The 20096-nt window shown below is 54.2% G+C and overlaps 1 protein-coding gene across 1 annotated transcript in view; it reads right to left on the bottom strand.

The window, feature by feature from the left end:
* Positions 1-277: 277 nt before the first annotated feature.
* PTPN5 (protein tyrosine phosphatase non-receptor type 5) overlaps positions 278-20096 on the bottom strand; it is a 49820-nt gene continuing 30001 nt past the window's right edge. Inside the window, exons 3-14 of the mRNA XM_054586260.1 lie at positions 13680-13873; positions 13056-13139; positions 12819-12896; positions 12161-12402; positions 10842-11031; positions 8540-8624; positions 4653-4732; positions 4329-4466; positions 3639-3749; positions 1003-1163; positions 804-917; positions 278-371 (exon numbers count right to left, since the gene is read on the bottom strand). Of these exons, the coding sequence (XP_054442235.1) occupies positions 278-371; positions 804-917; positions 1003-1163; positions 3639-3749; positions 4329-4466; positions 4653-4732; positions 8540-8624; positions 10842-11031; positions 12161-12402; positions 12819-12896; positions 13056-13139; positions 13680-13873 (1571 nt within the window). The remainder of the gene's footprint in view (positions 372-803; positions 918-1002; positions 1164-3638; positions 3750-4328; positions 4467-4652; positions 4733-8539; positions 8625-10841; positions 11032-12160; positions 12403-12818; positions 12897-13055; positions 13140-13679; positions 13874-20096) is intronic.

Raw genomic sequence — 20096 nt, 5'->3', positions numbered from 1 at the left:
GTCGTTAAAAACTGAGGCCCCAGGTCTGCGTGGTGTGGGTCAGGCCCTGGAGCCCCAGGCCTGGCCTGGCACATCCCTCCCCCACCCTGCCCCACCCCCAGTATATACAGTAGGAAGAGCTATGTTCGGGGGCAGGGGCCAGGCTGGAGAGAAGGAAGCAGGAGGGGCAGGGCAGGGAGCAGGCCAGGACCCTGGGCAGGGCCCTGGGGGTGTGGCTGGGGGGAGGGTCCAGACTCAGGCTCGGTGGTGCCCAGAGGACCTCAGGGGAGCAGGGAGGTCACTCTGGGGACTGGCGGGACAGCTGCTTCTCATAGAGGCTCATGACATGGTGCACGAACTGGTACTGCTCGCACGTCTGGATCATGCCGCCCCTGCCCGGCAGAGATGCACAGTGTCCGGGATGGGTCGTTGCGGGATGGGCTGCGGGAGGGTGCCCCCCAAGCCCGTGGAGTGCTGATCATTTGTGAGGGGTCTTGTCTTTGCGCAGTTTGGAGAGGCCACCCCTAGCCAGCCGCTCCCCTCTGTTCCTCCTTGTCCCTCCCAGCTCTGGCATAGAGAGCAGGGACAGAAATGACATGTCCCACCACTCAGCCCCTGCACTTCTGGTCACCGGCTGCTTCTCTGTCCTCTTTATCCAGCCACCAGCTGTTTCGATCCATAGCCTCTACCTACCTGTCTTCCCTACCCCATCCGCCAGGTCTATGCCCAGTGTCCTGCCCCTCGCCCCAAGCATGTGACAGCCTCTCCCTTTGACCCCCGGGGCTCAAGCTCTCCACGTGCCCCTGCCCTGCCCATGGGCTGACCTGTCCTGACGGAGCTGGCACGTGGTCTTCAGGATGTCCACCATGCCCTCCTGCCGCAGCTGCTGGCAGCAGATGCTGGTGGCAATGAAGCAGCCAGTCCTCCCAATCCCTGCGCTGAGGGCCGAGGGGATGGGTGGGGTGAGGGGGCGGGGCAGCGGGGGGGGCTGCCCTGCCCTGGTGGGTGGCTGGGAGGACCCACCTGCAGTGGACGATGATGGGGGCACAGTGGGGCCCCTCCTGCTGGGCAGCCTCCTCCACTTCCTGCACCAGATGCAGGAGTGGGGGGGCCCGGTCTGGGGTCTTCTGGTCGGGCCAGGACGTAAACCAGTAATGCTTCAGGCCTCGCTCTTCGGTCCCACTCTGTCCAGGAGACAGAGGCCCACCCCAGACACATGTGAGCTCTCTGAGCCCACCAAGCAGCCCAGAGATGGGGAGGGGATGGGAGGAGGAAGAACACAGCAGGGAGAATACAGGGAGTGGGACCTCTGGTCTCTGCCGTCTACACCACATTGCAGAGCGGCGCCAGACAGAGAACCAAAGCCAGTCTGGTAGTGGGGGCTGGTCAGCAGGGTCAGCATCTGTTTTCACCTCAGTTCTGCCCCAGCAATTCCAGCACCATCCAAGACACACGTGTCTCCCGGTTCCTTAACAGACAGCCTAGTCACCCCTCAGCCACGTAACCAGAGCTCCTTCCTCTTGCCTCCCTGCTTGGCCTGCCTGCGTCCACCCGCAGCAAGTGGTGTTTCCTTCCGCTCCCTGCCCCAAGCACCCCCGACCGCGCCTCCCACTTTGGTTGTGATCATCTCTTCCCTCTGCAGACCTCCTGCTTCCCCATGACTGCCCCATCTCCACACCTGTCCAAAAGTCTGTTTGCCGAACCCTGGCTGGTATGGCTCAGTGGATTGAGTGTCAGACTGCGAAGGAAAGGGTCGCTGGTTCAATTCCCAGTCAGAGCATGTGCCTGGGTTATGGGCTGGGTCCCCATAAGGGGTGCGTGAGAGGCAACCACACATAGTTGTTTCTCTCCCTCTCTTTTCCCTCCCCTCCCCTCCTCTAAAAATTTAAACAAAGAAAAAAACAAACAAAAAAAGGTCTGTCTGCAAGTACAAATCTGCACATGCTGCTGTCCTGCTGGGAACCCCTCCCACGGTTCGCCTTGCTCTCTGAACAAAACCCACTCCCCTCAGTCTTTAGCCTGGCAAACACCACATGCTTTGCAGGGTCAACCCTTCCAGGCCTGTTTCTTGCCCCTGTGTACTGGTGCTTGATGCTCCCGAATGCTTTGTAGATAAACCCTCTGCTACACGCACGCACACAGATGTTCTATCTTCCATGCCCTTACTTTTTTCTCTGCATGGAATGCAGAGGAAAAAAAAGAACAAAACAATTTGCCCCTTGTTCAACTCTTACTCATCCTTCAAGGCTCCATTCAGCATCCTGACTTCCAGGAAGCCCTCAGAAAGAACAAAGGGACGAGGACACAGGGAGCACCTCGCTGGCAGAGTGCCCTTCTGTGCCCTTACCTACCTCTAGCTCAGGGCTTATCGTTTTATGCCCGCTCCTTGAGGAGATTACAGGCTTGAGCCAGCTCCGTTCCCAGTATTTCACCCAGAACCAGACTAGCGCAGCTGCTTATAAATGTTTATGGGATGAAGTGAATGTCTCCAAACCCCAAGCTATCTTGGTTCTCCCCTAACCAGCCCTGTGGTACTGAGATGAGGTAGCCCTGCCTCCCCCTGACCTCTCTTTCTGGGGAAGCAGGAAGCTGGTTCCTCGGGCCCCTGAGTTACTGGCTGTTATGGCTCCTACAGCCTCTGCCCCCCACCTCCTGGCCCTTTCTGCCCTTCAGCCAGGCCTGTACCTCAGAGCTGTTCAGGCTCTGAGGGCTGCCCTCTGGGGGCTGAGTGCTCCCTGACACCCCACCTTGCATCCGCTACAGAGAGAGAGAGAGAGAGAGAGAGAGAGAGAGAGAGAGAGAGAGAGAGACCCCACCTTGCATCAGCTACTGTGTGTGTGTGTGTTGGCGGGGGGAAGGTGACCAGAGGGGCTCTCAGGCCTTGAATGGGCCCTGTGGCTGCCAGCATCACTGGAATTCCCAAGCTCTTTCTGGGTAGTGCCTCATTTCCTGGTGCCCGGCTCACCTCTTCCAGCCTTTGGGGTTTATTAGAGTGGTTCCACCTTACCCAAACATGGCTCTTATTTCTCAAAAAGATAGCGCACTCATCCTCCTGATTCCAAAGGAACAGTCTCCTCTATCATGCTGCTCTTGGAAGAAGCACAACTTCAGGGTGGGAGGATGCCTTCCCCCACTCTTCTGGGCTGTTTTGTATTGCTCATATTTTGTGTCTCTTTTCCCTTTTTCTGTAATCCCAACTTCCTCGCGCAACCGACGCAGCAAGGCGTGCCTGCTCTCTGGTGGACAAACTGGGTACCACAGGCCAGAAGGCCAGTAGCCGGGGCAAAAGGGATGCTTCTAGCCAGGATCTCAAAGTCACCATGGTCTTACAAGGACAGCACTGGAGGCAGCTGGAGACCCCTTATCCAGATAGTCCTGGATCTGGGTGCATTTGAAGCAGACCTTGAAGGTATTATGAATGACAGTGTAGACACACAGAGAGCCCAACAGGAAGAAATACAACTGAGGCTTGGTCCTGCTTCTGTCCCCCAAGTCCATTCACCCCTCCCTCGTCCCATCAGTAAATCCTGGAAGACACAGGACTTGACTCCAGCTAGAGTGGACTCTGGAACACTGTTCTCTGTGATGTCCTCACTAGAGCCCTTGCCCCCATCCTCCCTGCCCGGCCCTGCCCGGCCCTGCCCGGCCCCAGGCCTCACCCTGAGGGAGATGAGCCGCAGCCGGTAATCCTCAGTGTGAATGACTTTCCGCACGGTGATCTCGACACCGTCATATACCACCTGCTCCTCCGGCCAGTACTCGGTGCACTTCTGTGGGGCCGAGATCAGGCAGCGGTACACTTCCAGTTCCCCAACCACCGTCTCCCCAGTGCCCCTCCACGGCCAGCGGGAAGATGTCAGACAGCAGCGGGTTTGCAGTTAGTACTGGGTTCTAATCTCAGCTTCGTAAACTTCAAGTTACTCCCCTTTCCTGAACCTCAGTTTCCTTATCTGGGAAATGGGAGTAATACCCACTTTATAAGTTATATTTTATTGATTATGCTAGTACAGTTGTCCCAATTTAATAATATCCATTTTGAAGGACTTTCCTAGGGGTTCGCTTACATGGGTTGCTCTAGGTGTCAGCCCTGGCAGCCGAGGAGGCAGCAGGGCATCCTGGTTAAGATCAGGGGCATGGGCAGGGGGCGGAGAGGCCAGCTCCAGGCTCTGCCTCGGACCATCCGTGGGGCCCTGAGCAAGTGACGTCACCTTGCTGAGCCTCCTACTTCCTCATCTTGACAGCGGAGTGAACACTGCTGACCTCACAAGATTGTTGTAAGAATATGCAAACAAGAGGCTTAGCAAGGGCCCAAAGCAGCAGACACCTGGTAATGGCACTGGGGTGCCTACCTCGTTCATCTCCTCGATGTTGGTGATCATGACAATGATGGGCGAGTGCTCCTGCCACACCATGCGCCAGAAGTCGCCGACCGTGCTGACGATGGGTCCCTGAGTGGCGATGTACACCTTCTCCTCCCCACCGTAGCCCTGCGGCCAACCCAGTCCAGGCTGTCAGGGTCAGCTGCCGTGTTCCCGGGGCCCCGTCCCCACACTCAGGCTCTCCCTGGGGGTGTTGGCAGCAGCCGCGCTGGCTCAGGAACAAGCCTAGAGGATGGATCCCACCAGCGTGGGCATCCTTTTCAGGGAGAGGCTGAAGGGGTGGGGGTTACATACCCGGATGTAGTTGGCGTTGATGTAGGAACTCAGAGGGTCGTCAGGGTCCGGTGAGGTCAGAGACACTCTGCTGTGAGGGTCTGGGGTGGGGGAGACAGATGAGGCTGGGATCGGACATGTGCCATCCCCAATGGGGCAGGGCCCGCCTTGTCCGGCCCATTCAGAGCACCCACATTTCTTCTGGGACTCAAAGATCCTCCTTTCCCTGCCCAGAGCAAAACAGTGGCCCTTCCCGTGGCCCACTGAGGCAGGTGAGGCCCCAGGCTGAAGAGGCGGGCGGAGGGCAAGGCCCTAGGTCTCTGCCTCTGTAGCATCAATGCCTGCCCCTTGCCCATGTCCCTTAAACCACCCTGTCTCACTGTGTCTCAGGTTCGGGAGAGAAGCAAGCTTAGGGTACACATCCGGACCGCAGGGGCAACAAGAGTGTGAGTGTGTACTCTCACCAGCGTGCTGTGCACGTCTGTAAAGCACATGACTCTTTCTAAGCCTCAGTTTTCCTGTCTGTAATATGGGGATAAAGATACCTACTTCCTAGGATTGTTGGGAAGACAGATGAGAGAACAGCTGCCAAAGTGCTATGTAAAATTACTTCATAACTAGAAAGGGCTGTTAAGATTTAGGGGATGAAAGCTGAGGAAGAATATTGAGATAAGAGTAGAGCCTTCCACATCTGAGAGGAGACTGCTGGGTTTCAGCAGCAGACACGTGCACACAAAGGTTGTTTGTTTTGTTTTGTTTTTCTTCCCTTTGCAATCCATTCACATGTCATATCCCATAGTAATAGATTCTCATAACATCCTGCTCTTCCTGGAGTAGAATCTGTTTTGCTGCAGCTCTGGCCTCCCTGTACTGGCTGCTCTGTCAGCCTGCAAGGCTGGGACTGAGATGGAGACGGCGTGTGGGCGGGGCCGGAAGCAGGCTGGGGCCTGGGGTCCTGGCTGTAGTCTAGCTTTGTCACCAGCTCACTGCCTTACCCCTTCTCTGGCCTCAGTTTTTCTCCTGTGGAGGGAGGGCTAGACTAACAGTACTTCAGGCGTGCACAGCTCAGAGTACAGGGGAGTGGCTACGTGTCCACACCATGGAGCCCGACAGCCGGGGTTCACGTCCTGGCTCTGACGTACTAGCCGTGTCAACGTGGGCTGCTTTATCTGTAAACTGGGGACATCCATTTCCTCATAACCCGATTAATCTTGCAAAGGTTAAAGGACAAATGTTACCGAGTCCTTAGACCAGTAATTTAGCCCAGAATACAGAAAACACTAGACAGAAAGTTGCTGCTGCTATTATGGCCATCATTACAAGTGCTACCACGCGTTCACAGGTAAAAAGGAGGATGCCAAACTCGGCAGGAGAAAAGGCATGAGCTTCTGCCCTCCAGCCGCGGTATGCCCCGGCCCCGGTGCCTGAGGTTCTGGCAGGTGATTTGAGGGCGGGAGCGGGTGGGGGAGGGGTGGCTCTGTGGACAGGGCCTAGAAGGGTGTCAGAAGTGGGGCCGAGGGTAAGCAGAGGAGGGCTGGGGGAACCGGGAGCAGAGAGCAGCAGGGCCTGCTGCAGGGGCCATCTCCCCTCTGCTTGTCAGCAGCGCCTGCCCGGGTTTGGTGCCAGAAGTGGGTGCTGGCCCCTCCGGCCAGAGTGGTCAAGGAGCGCTGTGGGAACAGCGATGGTCCCACGGACCCTGCTGACACTGCTTCTGTGCCTGGCACTGTGCTTGAAAGTGGACCCTCCTGCATAAACCAGACATGGTCCCTGCCCCCGAGTGCTGGGCAAGAAGACAAGTAGCATGTGGTTTGTGAGCACTGGGGCTGAGGGACAGAGAGGGGACCGCTGACTTGGCTAGGGTGTAACCTTGGCTTCCAGGAGGAGGGGCCACCTGGGCCAGGTCTGAGGGTGCATGGGGCAGGGCGGGGGCTGGTGAGAGATGAGCTGGAAAGGAACCCGTTGACAAGGGGCCTTACAAACCGTGCTCCCCCGGCTTGACCTAAGCCCGAGCAGTACAGGGTGGCGGGACAGTGTTTAAGGAGGAGAAAGGTGCGACTGGATTTTGGTTTTGCGTCACTTTGGTGACAGTGGTAGAAGACGGACAGGAGGGTAGGATATGGGAGTCAGACCAGTTAGATGACTGCCATGATCCACGTTAGAAGTGTCAGGGGTCAGAGGGCCACCCTGTCCCCTAGAACCACTCCTGGGGGCATTGTCAGTGCAGCCTATGTACACGGCACCCCCTGAAACGGGGCAACTACCGCCTACCCCTAAAAAGTCACTTACAGTGAGGATGGAGGGGGAGAGCCAGATCTGAGAGAGGCTCATTCGTTCATTCACTCACTCCCCCATTCATTCCCTCGGAAAGGCGGAGTGTCTGTGATACGCCAGGCACTTGGTGTTCGGGACACAGTGACGAAATGGACAGAAACTGCTCAGAAATTTCTCAGCGCTGACTGCTGGGTTACGGGCCACTCTGCACTGTACTGTCCACACATCTGTCTCTCCCACTAGCCTGTGAGCTCCCTGTGCACAGAGTCTGTGTCTCATTCCTGTCTGAATTCTCAGCCCTGGGGGTGGGGGCTCAGGAAACAGGAGCAGAATGAATGCAAAACCACCCTCAGGGTGTCCTGGATCTGGGATGGGTCCTCTACGAAGCCTGACCTGCCTTCTGCCACTGCTCCTGATCCCAGTCTCTGAGGGCACAGGGTCCCTTCTTGCTTGTCACAGAGAACAATCGCTGCTGGGCTCGGAGGCCTGGAGGCGCAGGGTGGCTCGGGGCCTCTCAGCAACCCAGGCCCCGGTCGTGTCATGGCCTGACGCCCGTCCTCCCTCAGTGGCCACGCTGAGCAACTAGCAAAGGCCTAGGTTCTGGGGTACCTGTGCCCCCCTCTCCAGGTGGGGCTACGTAGGTGTGGGGGAGCAAGAGGAGGTAAGAGGTGAGCTGCCTGAACAGTGTATCCTGGCCTTACATGGTGCTTTGTTTAACTGGAACTACCTAGAGACGGCGTAACCATAGCAACCACAAGTTGCTATTTTAAAAGTTAAAAATAAGTCATGACATCTTATATATTGTTGAAGATGCTGATGGCAAAACTGCTTTTAAAAGCCTCGTCACTTTCATAAACTGAGTGGAGTAGGTTTGTGGGGATTTACTTTCAACAAGTCACCGCCCCCCGCCCCAAGCTAGCCCTGGGGCCCGGGGCCAGAACTCAGCAAGGTGACAGACAGACAGGGGATTGATTTAAGTTATGGCAGTACTTGAAAATGACACCCTAGGGCTGAAAGAAAAACATTAGGTCACCTGGTCTAACCGCCCCCAAAGAGGGAAAATCCCTACGCGGCTGTGCTTGAACATCGAGTGATGGGGCGCTTATCACCTGACAGGCGGCTCGCTCCCTCGTGGGGCTGCTCGGCCTGCGAGAGGGTGTGCAGCCTGGACAGACCGAACTCCAGGCAGACAGAAGAGCCCAGTCCTGGGGCCACGGAGGCCTGGTTTGAATCTCGGGTCTGTGCTTCCTAGCTGTGTGTGTGTGGATGAACTGCTAACTTCTCTGAACCTTAACCCCCTGTCCTTAAAACCTGCCCACTCCAAAGAGACAAAGGATGTGAGAACACCCTGTATCGCCGCACTGTGGAGGAGCTGCTGTTATCGGCCCTTCTCTCTGGGTTCCCACAGAGCCCAGCGCAACGCCTGGTCAGGGCAAGGGTCCGAGAGTGCTGTGTGAAGGATGAACTAACCTCTGCCCTCACGGCGGGGGAGGGGGTTCCCTTCACTGGACATCGCCACCCTCTATCCTTTCTCGTGGCCTTGGAGGCCCAGCTCTGGGGTTAAGGTCTTCCTCAGGGTGAGGGGACCCCCAGGGAGGGTGAGCCCACCCCAACCCCCCAGGCAGTTCAGTACTCACTGGGAAGGATGGTTTTGTACCGGTTTTTCCGCACCAGCCCGGGGATGTCATACTCTTTCGGATCCACAAAGTTCATGGGGATTTCCTGCAGGAGGAGGACCATGGGCGTGTGAGCAGCTGTGGGCTGGCCCTCACAGACGTCCGAATCCAGGGGCTGCTGTGCCCCCAAATTCTTGTCCAGGGGCTGGCCGGAGTGCACGCATTCATTCGCCACTTATTAAATGAGTTAATGCACATATAAACAGCATTTAAACAGTGTCTGGCACATGTTGAGTGTATAATAAATGTTATTGTTACTACTGTCTATTGGGGGCCAGTCTGGCACATAATAGATACTCAATAAATGGTTGATGAACAAGAACAGGAGTTTGAAAAGCACCCTGGCCAATCACTACCATCTTCCACACTCTGCACTGCAGCCAAACTGAGTGGCTTTGTTGATCCGTGTTCCCAACTTAGACATCCCCACATCAGGACCTTGGGTTGTGCTGCTCGTTCTATGTTGCACTCCATCCTCATCTCTTCATGTCCTGTCCATCTTAAATGCCACCTCCTCCACGAAGCCTTCCCGGATTCTCTAGCAGGAAAGGGGCCTCCTGAGCTCTCAGGGCTGTCTTTGCAACTCCCTGTGTCAAGAGCTGCAAGTCTGGACTTCTCTGCTTGGAATGTGAGGCCTTCTGGGACCTTTCTGTACCACCAGCTGCTCTTAAGAGCCTCCAGGTATGCCCATCTCTTCCTGTTGCTGATACGCCCTTCTCCATCTGGCCTCCAGGTCTGAGCTCATGGCATTCCACTTGCAGGGAGCACCCCTTCAATTCTCCACATCATTCTCACGCTTTAGGGTTCCCCCATAGCCTCACCTCCCCCCATGCCCTCTGGGATGACTCCCTAGGGCCTGTCCCCTTCTATCTGTCCACACAGTTTAGCATCTGACCATATATGGTTCTACAGTGTTCACTGTATTTGGACCCACTAAGTATGTGCTTTGTAAAATGAGGGTCATAATACTGATCTTCTAGAGTTGTTGTGAAATTCAAAAGAGTAAAAAAGGTACAAAAGCGCCCATGGAGTGGGTGCGTAGGCTGTGTTCCTTTCTCTCTGGGCAAAATCAACAATGATCTAATGTACAGGAAAGGACAGAGGACACAAGTCCTTTCTTAAGGGGAGGTGACGGTGGTGGGGACTTGGGGCAGGAGCAGGGGCTGGGGTGGTCCAGGGAGGCTCTCAGAGCATCGAGGGCGGGGGCTGGTGTGTGAAAAGGCCTGGGAAGAGAAAAACACAGGGGTGGGGGTGAGGCGCTGGCTTGGTTTGAAGCGGACGGTCCCTACAGGGGCTGGGGGGCATACGGCTAGGACAGGGGGCTGGGGCTAGTCCAACTCAGGTAATGTAGGCCATGCCAAGCTCTGCAGAATCTGGAGCCATGGGTCACAGTGTGACGGAGGTCGTCTCAGACAGCCATCTGGTCCAGACAGGGAGCAGGGTGGCCTGGGACGAAGGGAGTTGTGAGGGAGGCACATGGGTTCTCTGTCCCTTTTGCTTCTTCCAGGAGGGACTCTCCTCAAATACTCATGGCCCCTCCTGCCAAGAAAGAATTACAAGGACACCCTGCGGGGCCCAGGATGTGTCAGGACATCCTGGGCTGGGTAGCAAGTTTAATTTCGGGAGTCGGTCTTAGGAAGCTCACTACTGCTGCATACCTAAGCTTAATTTTAAACCTGGTCTCTATCAACAAAAGGAAAAATGATATTGTGGTCTCCTAGATCTTAGCTCTTAACTGGCTCACTGTGCAGGCAGGTAAAAATGGGGCGTCATTTACTAGGTCCCTCAAAGTCCAGCTGGAGGCTGTTGCAGAAGTCTAGAGGGGAGATGACCAGGACCACCCTAAGCTACAGCCATGGCAGTGGAGAGATTTCAAAGGGGGATGAACTGTGCTTGGTGATGTCGGGCAGGAGGAGGATGAGAAAGCAGCAGCTAGGAGAGAAGGCCTTCTAGGGCTTTCCAAGCACAGGACTGAGATGTGGGAACGCCACTGGACACCAATCGCCGGGACGGGCACTCTGCACACCTTAGTGTTCTCTTTAATCCTGGCGACATCCCCATTGTTTCCATCCCCATTTTCCAGATGAGGAAACGGAGGCCCAGAGGGGAAGCAGCTTGCCCAAGGCAGTAGGAGAGGTGACAACGAAATGATGTTCATCTATCAGAGGCTGAATTCTGGGCACCCGCCTCCACTGCCTCGCTGGGTAGGTGGCGTGAGCAGAGGGGGTGGCTCATGGTGACACAGCTGGCTCAGGGGACTCACAAAGAACTCTGCCTGCAGCAGGAAGGGGTCCAGGGCCTTTTCGTGGAGTTCCTCGGCCTGCAGGACGCGGGAGGCGCTGAGCAGGTACTCTCGGGCTGACTCCTCACGCGGGGACATCAGGTAGCCGAAGCCCTCCTCGTTGCAGCCAGGGGTGCACATGTCCAGGGTCAGGGAGACGTTAGAGCCCCTCCTGGAAGGACCGAGAAAAGGGGAGTGAGTCTCAGGGGCAGGAAGAGACATCGGCTGGGGGCCTTGGAGCGGAAAGATGAAGGACAGAGAGGTCAGGGGTGGGGACAGAGTGGGCCCCAGAAGGGGAGAGGGGGTGTGATCGCACTTCTGACATAAGGAGCACAGGTCTCAGCCCCAAGGCTTAGGTCTGACTCCCGCCTCCTGCGGTGGAGTAGCTGAGTGGGAGTAACCAGTTCCAAAGCTTCCATCGGAGGCAACCTCGACACAGCCCTTCCCTGTGACCCCGGGGAAGCTCCCCCAGAGAGGGGACCTGCCTAGATCAGAGAAGCAGGGCTTGGCCCTCTGGTCCTGGGCCCGGCAGTCTGGGAAGAGGCTGCCAAGGAGTCAAGGACATCTCATCCAGGAGAGGTCGGGACCCTCAGCTGTCGGGAAAAGAGGGAGTTCCAAGGGCAGCACAGGGGGACAAGGATGTCTGCCCTGGACACTCTCTACTGCATTCATTGTCTAAAGGCCCAGATCAGGGAGGGCCCTCCTCATATACAGAGAGAAACTGAGTCCCAGCGAGAGGACAAGAATTGTCTAAGCTCGCGCAGTAAGGGGGCAGCAGAGCTGAAACAAAAGCTAGGTTTCCTGACTCCCCACTCAGTGCTCTGTCCGCGACATGGTGTGGGGAACTCACAGCTGGCGTGATCTGGCTTACCCAGCTCATCTCTGAAAAGAGGGCGTCGACACCTCCCAAAGCATGATCTGTAATTAAGTGACTTTGAGAAATGCCATGCCCTACTCCCTTGTGACTTCCAACGAACACGGGTTATTAAAAGCCCTGACAAGTCCTGCAGTAAAGAAACCTACCCAAACTTGCTTGAGCACAGGACTGTATGTGCGAGTGTGCTCATGTATACACTTGTGTGTGTCAGTTTGCGGGTGTGCATTAACAGTGTTTGTTAGCACTCACCTCAGGGCATTCTGATCTATGTGCGTCAGTCCTAAAGGGCATGCGTGTACCCTGGCTAGCCTAGGAGGTCAGCTAGGCCCGGGGCCCCGGGGCTTAGAGCCAGGCACCTGCCCTTCTGACTGGGGGCTGAGAGCTCCAGGGCCCACAGAGTCCACCCCTCCTCCACCCCTCCCACCTCTCCTGCAGACCCATGGACTTGACGGTCAGGGAGGCAGGGTCGGCCTCGGGCTTGATGTCCATCATGCAGTCAAACACAGGAGTCTCAGGGACGGGGTCCAGGTCCAGGAAGTCATCCTCGATCTTCTCTTCCATCCACTCCGAGTAGGTGAAGGAGGGCTGGCGGCTTACCGACTGGCGCCTGTCCTCAGGGGGCTCTGGGGTGGGTGGCTCTGGGGGAGCCCTCAGGAGGTGCCACACCTAGTTGGGGGCATATGGCGTCAAGGACCCTGGACCACGCTGCTGCCCCCTCGCTGATGGGCTGCCCAAGGGTTTGCCCCTGCCCTCTTGGGAGCCATCTGCACGGCACTGCCCCTCACACAGAGGGGAGGCTCCACCCCCGCCCTGTCCTCCCTGACTCATCCCACCCCCGACCCTTCAGTTTCTTGTGGATTGAGGGCTTCTTGGTAGGTGTGGGGTGTTTCCGCTTGAGCCTTCTCCCTGCCTCACTCTAATCAGGTTTGAAGGTGCTCTCACCCCATGCTGGGCACACTGGTGGAAGGAGACAGATTCCTGGTCCTCGGCCCTACCCAGAACGTCTAATGGGAGCGGGTGAGGATCCAGCCTGGGGCCAGGGGAAGAGGGGAGCACTGAGGTCAGGTCGGGAGGCACCTTACCAGGGTGGTAACGAGGAGCACAGACACAGAGACCAGCAGCAGACTGGGGACTTCCCAGGTCCTGACGTCCAGCCAGGCCTGGGGAACATCAGACAAACAGGTCAGGGTGGGAAGCAGGGAGAAGAGCTTCAGTGGGGTGGAAGTACCTTCGGAACTCAGAGAAGCTCTGTGCAGGGGCTGGGGGGACCGGAGGCCCCAACTGTCCCCTCCTCCCCCGAGGTCCCGGAGCTTACTCACCCTGGGTCCCAGCTGTTCCAGGAGTGTGGCATTCTGCAACCAGACGGGGCCATAGCCGCTGAGCCAGAGCATCCCGCAGGCAAGCTGGGACAAGGGGACTGAGTTCGGAGCTGGGGCTCTTCACTGCTATTTCCCTCCCCACAGAGCTCACCTCAACCTGGGCCCTGAGGTCCAGGCTGTACAGCCGAGGGAAGGGCCCGGCTGCCGTGTGCCCAAAGAAGGCCCGTGGACTCTCTCTGGAGGAAAGCTGACTAAATGGAAGCCAAGAGAAAGCCCTTCCCAGAGACCCCCCCCCCCATCCCCCACTATATGAATAAAAAGGAAAGTTTCCCAGAGATACCTCCATAGACAGGAAGTCCTCAAGAGTGCACTACAGGGCCAGAGGTTTGGTGGGGGGACCCATGTCCTACTTCTGGGGTTAAGGAGGGCAGGGTGGGAGGGGCTTAGCTGTGGAGGTTTTAGCTATGAACTCCAGCCTTCTCCTGGAGCCAGCCTGAGTGCTGGGAGTCACTGAGGGACGCCAAGAAGGCCCCTCATGTCTCTGCATCCCCAGGCAGCCAGCTTGGGGAGGAAGAGGAGGGCTGCACTCTCTCCAGGCCCTCGTGAGGCCTGCAATGTCCTTACCAGGAACTGGAAGGCGGCTAGCAGGCACAGGCTGCTCTTGACAGTGAGGGAGTGGCTCCCGATGCCTTGAGGTGGCGGCTTCTGAGCTGGCTCTGAGGGCGGTGAAGGAGGGGGTGGTGGTGGCATTTCTCTCTGAGAGTCTGTGAGTCCTTCGGCCTGGTCCAGGGCCTCCATCACTACCGGCTGGGGGAGACCTGCGGAAGGCGGATGGCGGCCGCTGACGGGAGGCCTGCCGGCCCACGGCGGGCCGCTCCTTCCGGGGCTCCGTGGCCTCCTCTCAATCCAGGATCAGTCGGCGTGGCTCCACTTCCAGCAGTCACCCTCGATTAGCAAAGCAATATTCACCTACCTTCGTCAGAAACAGCTAAGTGTGGGTGGACAAATTATTTCTCTTTTATTCCTCCAGTAACAGAGTTAAAATGGCAGGAGGTTTATCAGGGAGTTAACATCGTTGTGTTTACGCAGCTTCATTCTTTTCCATTTCTTAAGGAAACAAAAAACAACCACCTCAAACTCAATTAAAAGAGAGAGCGAGGAAAAAAGGCACGGCACAACCAGGTCATGAATGTGAACAACCCACCCACGCCTGCCCTCCGGGTTTTTGACTCTTGTGCTCTGGGCCCTGACTGGGGCTGGAGGCTGGACACGTGACAAGATCAGAGCCTCAAGCCCCTCCCCAATGTGGAGGCCCCCGACTGAGGAGGAGTGGGGGTGGTCATGGTGGCCTGGAGAAAAAAATATGGGTGTTATAAAATCGATATCAAGTGTCTGGAATTCAGCTCTGCGTCTGTACCTAGTTGTGTGATGTTGGGAGAGAAGCCCACTCTCTGGACTCGGTTTCCACTCCTGGAAAATGAGAGTTGGGCTCAACTCTTGGTGTCCTCGCCATGCTTTATGGAGCCCTCGTGTTTCCTCAGGCGCACTAGGTATTACCAGGTGCTCTGAGTCCCTGTGCCTGTGGCTCAACTGTGGACGCTCTGCTTGTTCCCGTTCCACATAGCAGACTTCCTTTAAGATCATTTCAAGACAGGGTTCTGCTTCCAAAACAGTATGAACACCACTGCCTTAGATGTGAGGCCCTGACTGTAGTGTAGGGATTCCACCAGCAGCCGCCTGGGTGAGTCCCGGATGTTGAAGGCCCCCATCTAAACCTGTATGTTTCGTTGGCCTACTGCCAAAAAGAGAGAAAGGCAAGCAACAGGGATGTGTACCGCTTGACAGTGGGGATGGAGCCGTCCACATATAACTGTGCATATGGGCAATGGACTCCTTTTCTGGTTGGGTGACAACAGAAGACCCATGGCCAAGACCACGGGAGACCAATGTAGTTGTTTGTCCACGTGCTTGCTTGTTCACGCAACACTGACCAAGCATCTCCCATGGGCCGGATCAACAGTGCGGTGCAGAGCCCAGGTCCTGGAAACAGCTGCATTTCTGTCACAGGCTCCTCCCTTTCAGATGCTGCCCCCGTATGGGTCCCTCCCTGCTGTGTTCCAGGAACATGCCATGCCTTTCCTCAGGTGAGCCCACCCTCTGCACTTTGCACATGCTGCTTCCTCTGCCTGGGGCATCCCTCCAACACTCTGCTTCCTCGCCCCTGTCACCTCCGACACTTTGACAAGTTAACTTCTATTCATCTTATAGAACTCAGTCAGATGCCAACAGATGTAGGTCCTGCCCTATCATGTGCGCCTGGCACTCCATGCCTCTCCACTCCACCAGCAGCCACACACCTGGAATGTGCAAGGCCCTGCTTTGAGATCTTTACGTTTGCTAACCGACTCCCTCTTCATAGTGCCCCTGTGCAGCTGGTACCACGATTATCCTCTTTTTACAGAAGACCAAGATGAGGTGCAGAGAGGTTAGCAGACTTGTGCAGGAGGTCAGCCAGCTAGTAAGTGGCCAAGGTGGGTTTAAACCAAGGCAGTTGGAGGGGCTCTGGGCTACATTACGCTCACTACAGTTTGTAAAATTATTTGTTGAATATCATCTACCCAACTTGTCTGTAAGTTCTGTAAGGGCAGGAGTGGTATTGGCTTTGTTCACCATGATTGGCCATAGCATTTAACACAAGTCCTGGCATGTAAGCCTCCAGGAAACACTTATTAAATGAGTGAATGAGGATGAGTGATAATCTTTTACTCAGTGTTCTTACTGATAAATGGGTATAATCATACACACTTTGAAGAGCTGTTATGAAGACTATAGATAAAACACCCAGCATGGCACCTGGCATCTAGAGGGTGGTTGATTAATGTCAAATTATAATAATGATTACACAATTCCCAGTTTCCTGGGTAAAACAGACCAGTGGATACACATTTACAATACAGTGTATTAAGTGAAAAATCTACATGCTGCTGGAGTCCACTGGGGGAGGGGGATGGCATCCACCTTTTGCACATAAAGGCTACAGTTATTAACCAGAGGAGTGGCCAGTTCAGATGCTGGCCAGCAAGGTAAAAAGAAAATGCCGCTGTTAACAGATGGATCACACAGGAAGCCGAGCCTGTCCATTATTGATAAGCAAAGGGTTAATTACTCAAGTGGCAAGGTCTCTACCCACATTCTCGGAAAGAGCAGTAGAAGGATACTGCTAAATATGGAAGGCTGGGAGGGGTAGGGCCAGGGGTTCCGTGGCTGGGCTCTGCAACACAGGTGCTGCAGACTTTGGACAATCCCTTTTCCCTGTTTAAAAAAAAGGTCTTATCCGTAAAAAAGGTGCCTTATCTTTAAAAAAAAAAAAAAAAGGGTCTTGAACTAGAACTCAGTGCTTCTCAGATGTTCCTGCCATCCTAGAAGGACAGGGACTCGTGTCTTTGGGGAATAACAACCAGTTCACACAACTTTGAACTTGGCTGCTTTGTTTTAAAATTCATGGGTGCTCTTTGTTTTATACTATGGTATATATGCACTTGTTTTGGTATTACACTAATGTGTTTTTCTTCTCTCCCAAAGCTTTGAATCAAATTTATGCTTCAGGAGGAGATGCTACATTTATCCTGTGGCTTTGCCCTCAGGGGTACACGCACCCCAGTCTGAGAAGCACAGAACTTGTCTGCAATAAAACATCATGCTGCTGTTATAAATGACTCTGTAGATGAATATTTAATAACATGGAAAGAAATTTCAATGCTATGGAGAAAGACAAGGTTACAAAACAGTATGATCCCTTTGGCCTTAAAAATTAAGAAAGCATAAATGTGCATACAAAAAGGTGGAGTAGACCCGATGTAAGACAAGTGGTTAACATGTGATGGTACCTGTAGAGCATGCAGCAGTGAGTGTCTGGCACACAGTTATAGGCACACAGTGGCATTTGCTCCACAAATGCTGTACAAGGTTAATGGGGAGAACAGAAGCCAGGTATTAACAGTTCTTTGGAGGACAGTGAAATTAGAAATGATTTTTCTTGTTGTTTACATATTCTAGATTTCTTCCAACAAACAGTGCACACACACGTGTACACACACACGCACACACACACATATGTGCACACACACATTTGTGTGTGCACGCACATGTGTATGTGTATACACACAAAATGGTGAATACATATACACATATGTGTACATGTGTACACATACACATGCATATACTCATACATAGACATAGACATATGTATATACTCATGCACATGTATTTTTTTTCCATGAGACACGATTTTTTTTCAAAAAGATCACTGTTCTGAGTTTAGATATCATGAGGTCTAGTTACTAACCCCGGGCTCTGGGCTCTGACTCCCACCTGCCACATCTACATGGATAGAAACAAAACAAAGGGATGGTTATCAGAAGGGAAGGGATGGGGAGTGGATGAAGAGGGGAAGGGGTATACAGTCAATAATATTGTGATAAGTAGGCATGGCAGCAGATAATTACTAGATTAAGTGGAGTGATCCCATTGTAAGGTATAAAAATGTTGAATCACTATATTACACACCAGAAGCTAATATAACCAATATAAGATTTTGTATACCGACTATACTTAAATTTTTAAAAAATCTCAAAAGAATACATGCACATGGTAGGACATGAGAGAGAGAGGTGCATGGCCGTCTGAGACCGCCCCGCTGTAGAACAGCTGCTCAAAAGATAGGCCCCTGATGATGTGTGATCATGGTTTTTGCATATCAAAGACGTCAGGGAACTAACTTGCAGGAAAAACTGCAGGCTGGTGGGGTCCTGTAAGCACATCTCAGAGACAAAGGTGGAGGCTGTTTTCTTTTTTGTTTGTTATTTGTCTTTGAATCCCCAGGGTGGCTGGCTGTCCTAGGATCCAAAAGAACCCAACTGGGTATGCACTGAGCACCTGGTAGGTGCCCGCCTTTCAAAGCAGGTTGTTGTTTTTATTCCTTGCCCGAGGATATGCTTACTGATTTTTAGAGAGAAGAGAGGAAGGGACAGAGAGAGAGAAGAAACTTCGATCAGTTGCCTCCTCGACACCCCCTAACTGGAGATTGAACCTGAAGCCTAGGTATATGCCCTGACCAGGCATCAAAGCTTCAAGCTTTTGGTATACAGGACGATCCTCCAACCAACTGAGCTACCCAGCCAGGGCCAGAGCAGGGTTTCTTTGAAAGCTTTTCTGCTCAGAACGCTAACACTCCTTTACTCAGGAAGGTATGTTTTCAAACACATACTATATTCTGCGTACAATTCTGGAGGGAATTCACGGACCTCAAGTCAAGAACCCCTAATAATCTCAGCGGTGGGGAGTAAAGGTCTGTGACAGAAAATCACGGAAATCTGTGGAGGTGGCAAACTGGGCTGATTTCAGCCTCTGCTCATTCATATGTCCATGAGGCCAACACATAATTATTGAGCACCAATTATATATTTTGCCAAGGACTGGAATTGGCTCCAGTCTCTTCCTGCATGGACCACTGTGGTCCTGGGCCCACCCGTCCTGCTGGCCTCTGGTCCCACCCCCCCAGATGACGTCAGTGCTTCTGCCTGCCCTGCTCACCGTTCCCCTCACTATCCAGTTTTGGGAATGACAATGCTACCATGCTGGGCAGGCTCTGTGCAGTTCCCAAGGCGCTTCTGCACACGCAGTTGCATTTGCTTCTCTCAGCAGCCCTGTGAGGTAGATATTATCATCATCAGCCCCGTTTTGTCAGTGAGAGGCGGCTGCTTGTGTCAAGGGCTGGCTTTTCAACAGTTCACAGCGAGGTAGCTGCTTTGCCACGCATGAAACCCTGACTCAGAGGCAGCTTGCTGACAGAGATTGCACATCGCGCCAGCTCCTCATGCACTTGCCTCTTGCGCACGGTGAAGCGGATTTTCCAGGCATGGGAATTGAGGCTTAGCGAGGTTAAGTGTCTTGCTTAAGTAAGTGCAGACCTGACATTTAAACCCAGGGCTTCCTGACACCAAGTGATCTTTCCATTTTGCCACCTTGCTTCTCAGGAAAGGGTCACTGCAGCAAAGGCAGGGAGATGGTGAGAGCCTGGGAGGGAGAATGGGAGGGAGTCCCTGTATCTGGGGGAACCTTGAAACTTGTAGCTGGGTGGCGGTGGGGGTGGGACAGCTTTTGTGCCTGATCCCCAGCTAATAGCTCCTCAAAAGCCCTATGGTATGAAGGGGAGAGGTCCTGGAAGGCAGGAGCTCCAGATCCCAGGTCAAAGCTCTTGGAGACGCTGCATAAGGCCTGCAGGCCAACAGCCTTCCGATTTCCCTGGGGCATGTGGAAATACTATGACCCCTCTCCTGTTGGCTAGCACCTGAAGCCCACCACTAAACTCTGAGGCTACTGCGTGCTTGGGGCTGGCACCCCCTGAGCTGGAGAGCCCGTGGCTGCTCCCGTCAGTGACTCATCCCTGGAGCTGCCTGCTGCCAGCCCATCGGCACACGGAGCTAGAGCGGAAGGCGGCTCAGCCTGTTCCTGTTTATATGAGCAGGGAGGGTGGTTCTGCCCCATTCAGCTTTTCTTCCCTTCCCAGAGATGGCCAGGGTGACCTCGCAGCTATACCCACATAGTCACAGGGGGCTCGGACCAACAGAACCTCACACTCGTCCTGCCTGGGCTTATAGAAACCATGACATCAGAGCCTGATAGGCCCTGTGGACCATCTGGGCTAGTCTGCTCATTTCTTAGATGGGGAAACTGAGGCCTAGAGATGGGAAGTGGGTTGCTCAAGGTCAACAGCCAACCAATGGCAGAGCCAGAACACTGGCCAGTATCATGACCACTATTAGCTAACACATAATGAGTGCTTACCATGTGCCAGGCTCTGCTCTATGTACTTTACATATATTAACACATTGAGTCTTCACAACAACCCTACCTAGAAGATAGGTACTACTCTTACTCCCACTTTACAGATGAAGAAACTACAGCACAAGGAAATCAAGTTACTTGGCCAAAATCGGCTAATAAATGGGTAAACTAAGACTAGAACTCAGGCAGCCTGTC

Source organism: Pteronotus mesoamericanus, unplaced genomic scaffold (assembly GCF_021234165.1).
Source record: "Pteronotus mesoamericanus isolate MK-2021 breed Mesoamerican mustached bat unplaced genomic scaffold, CSHL_Meso_final contig_90, whole genome shotgun sequence".
NCBI classification, from domain to species: Eukaryota; Metazoa; Chordata; class Mammalia; order Chiroptera; family Mormoopidae; genus Pteronotus; species Pteronotus mesoamericanus.
This window is presented reverse-complemented; position numbering and strand designations above follow the sequence as displayed.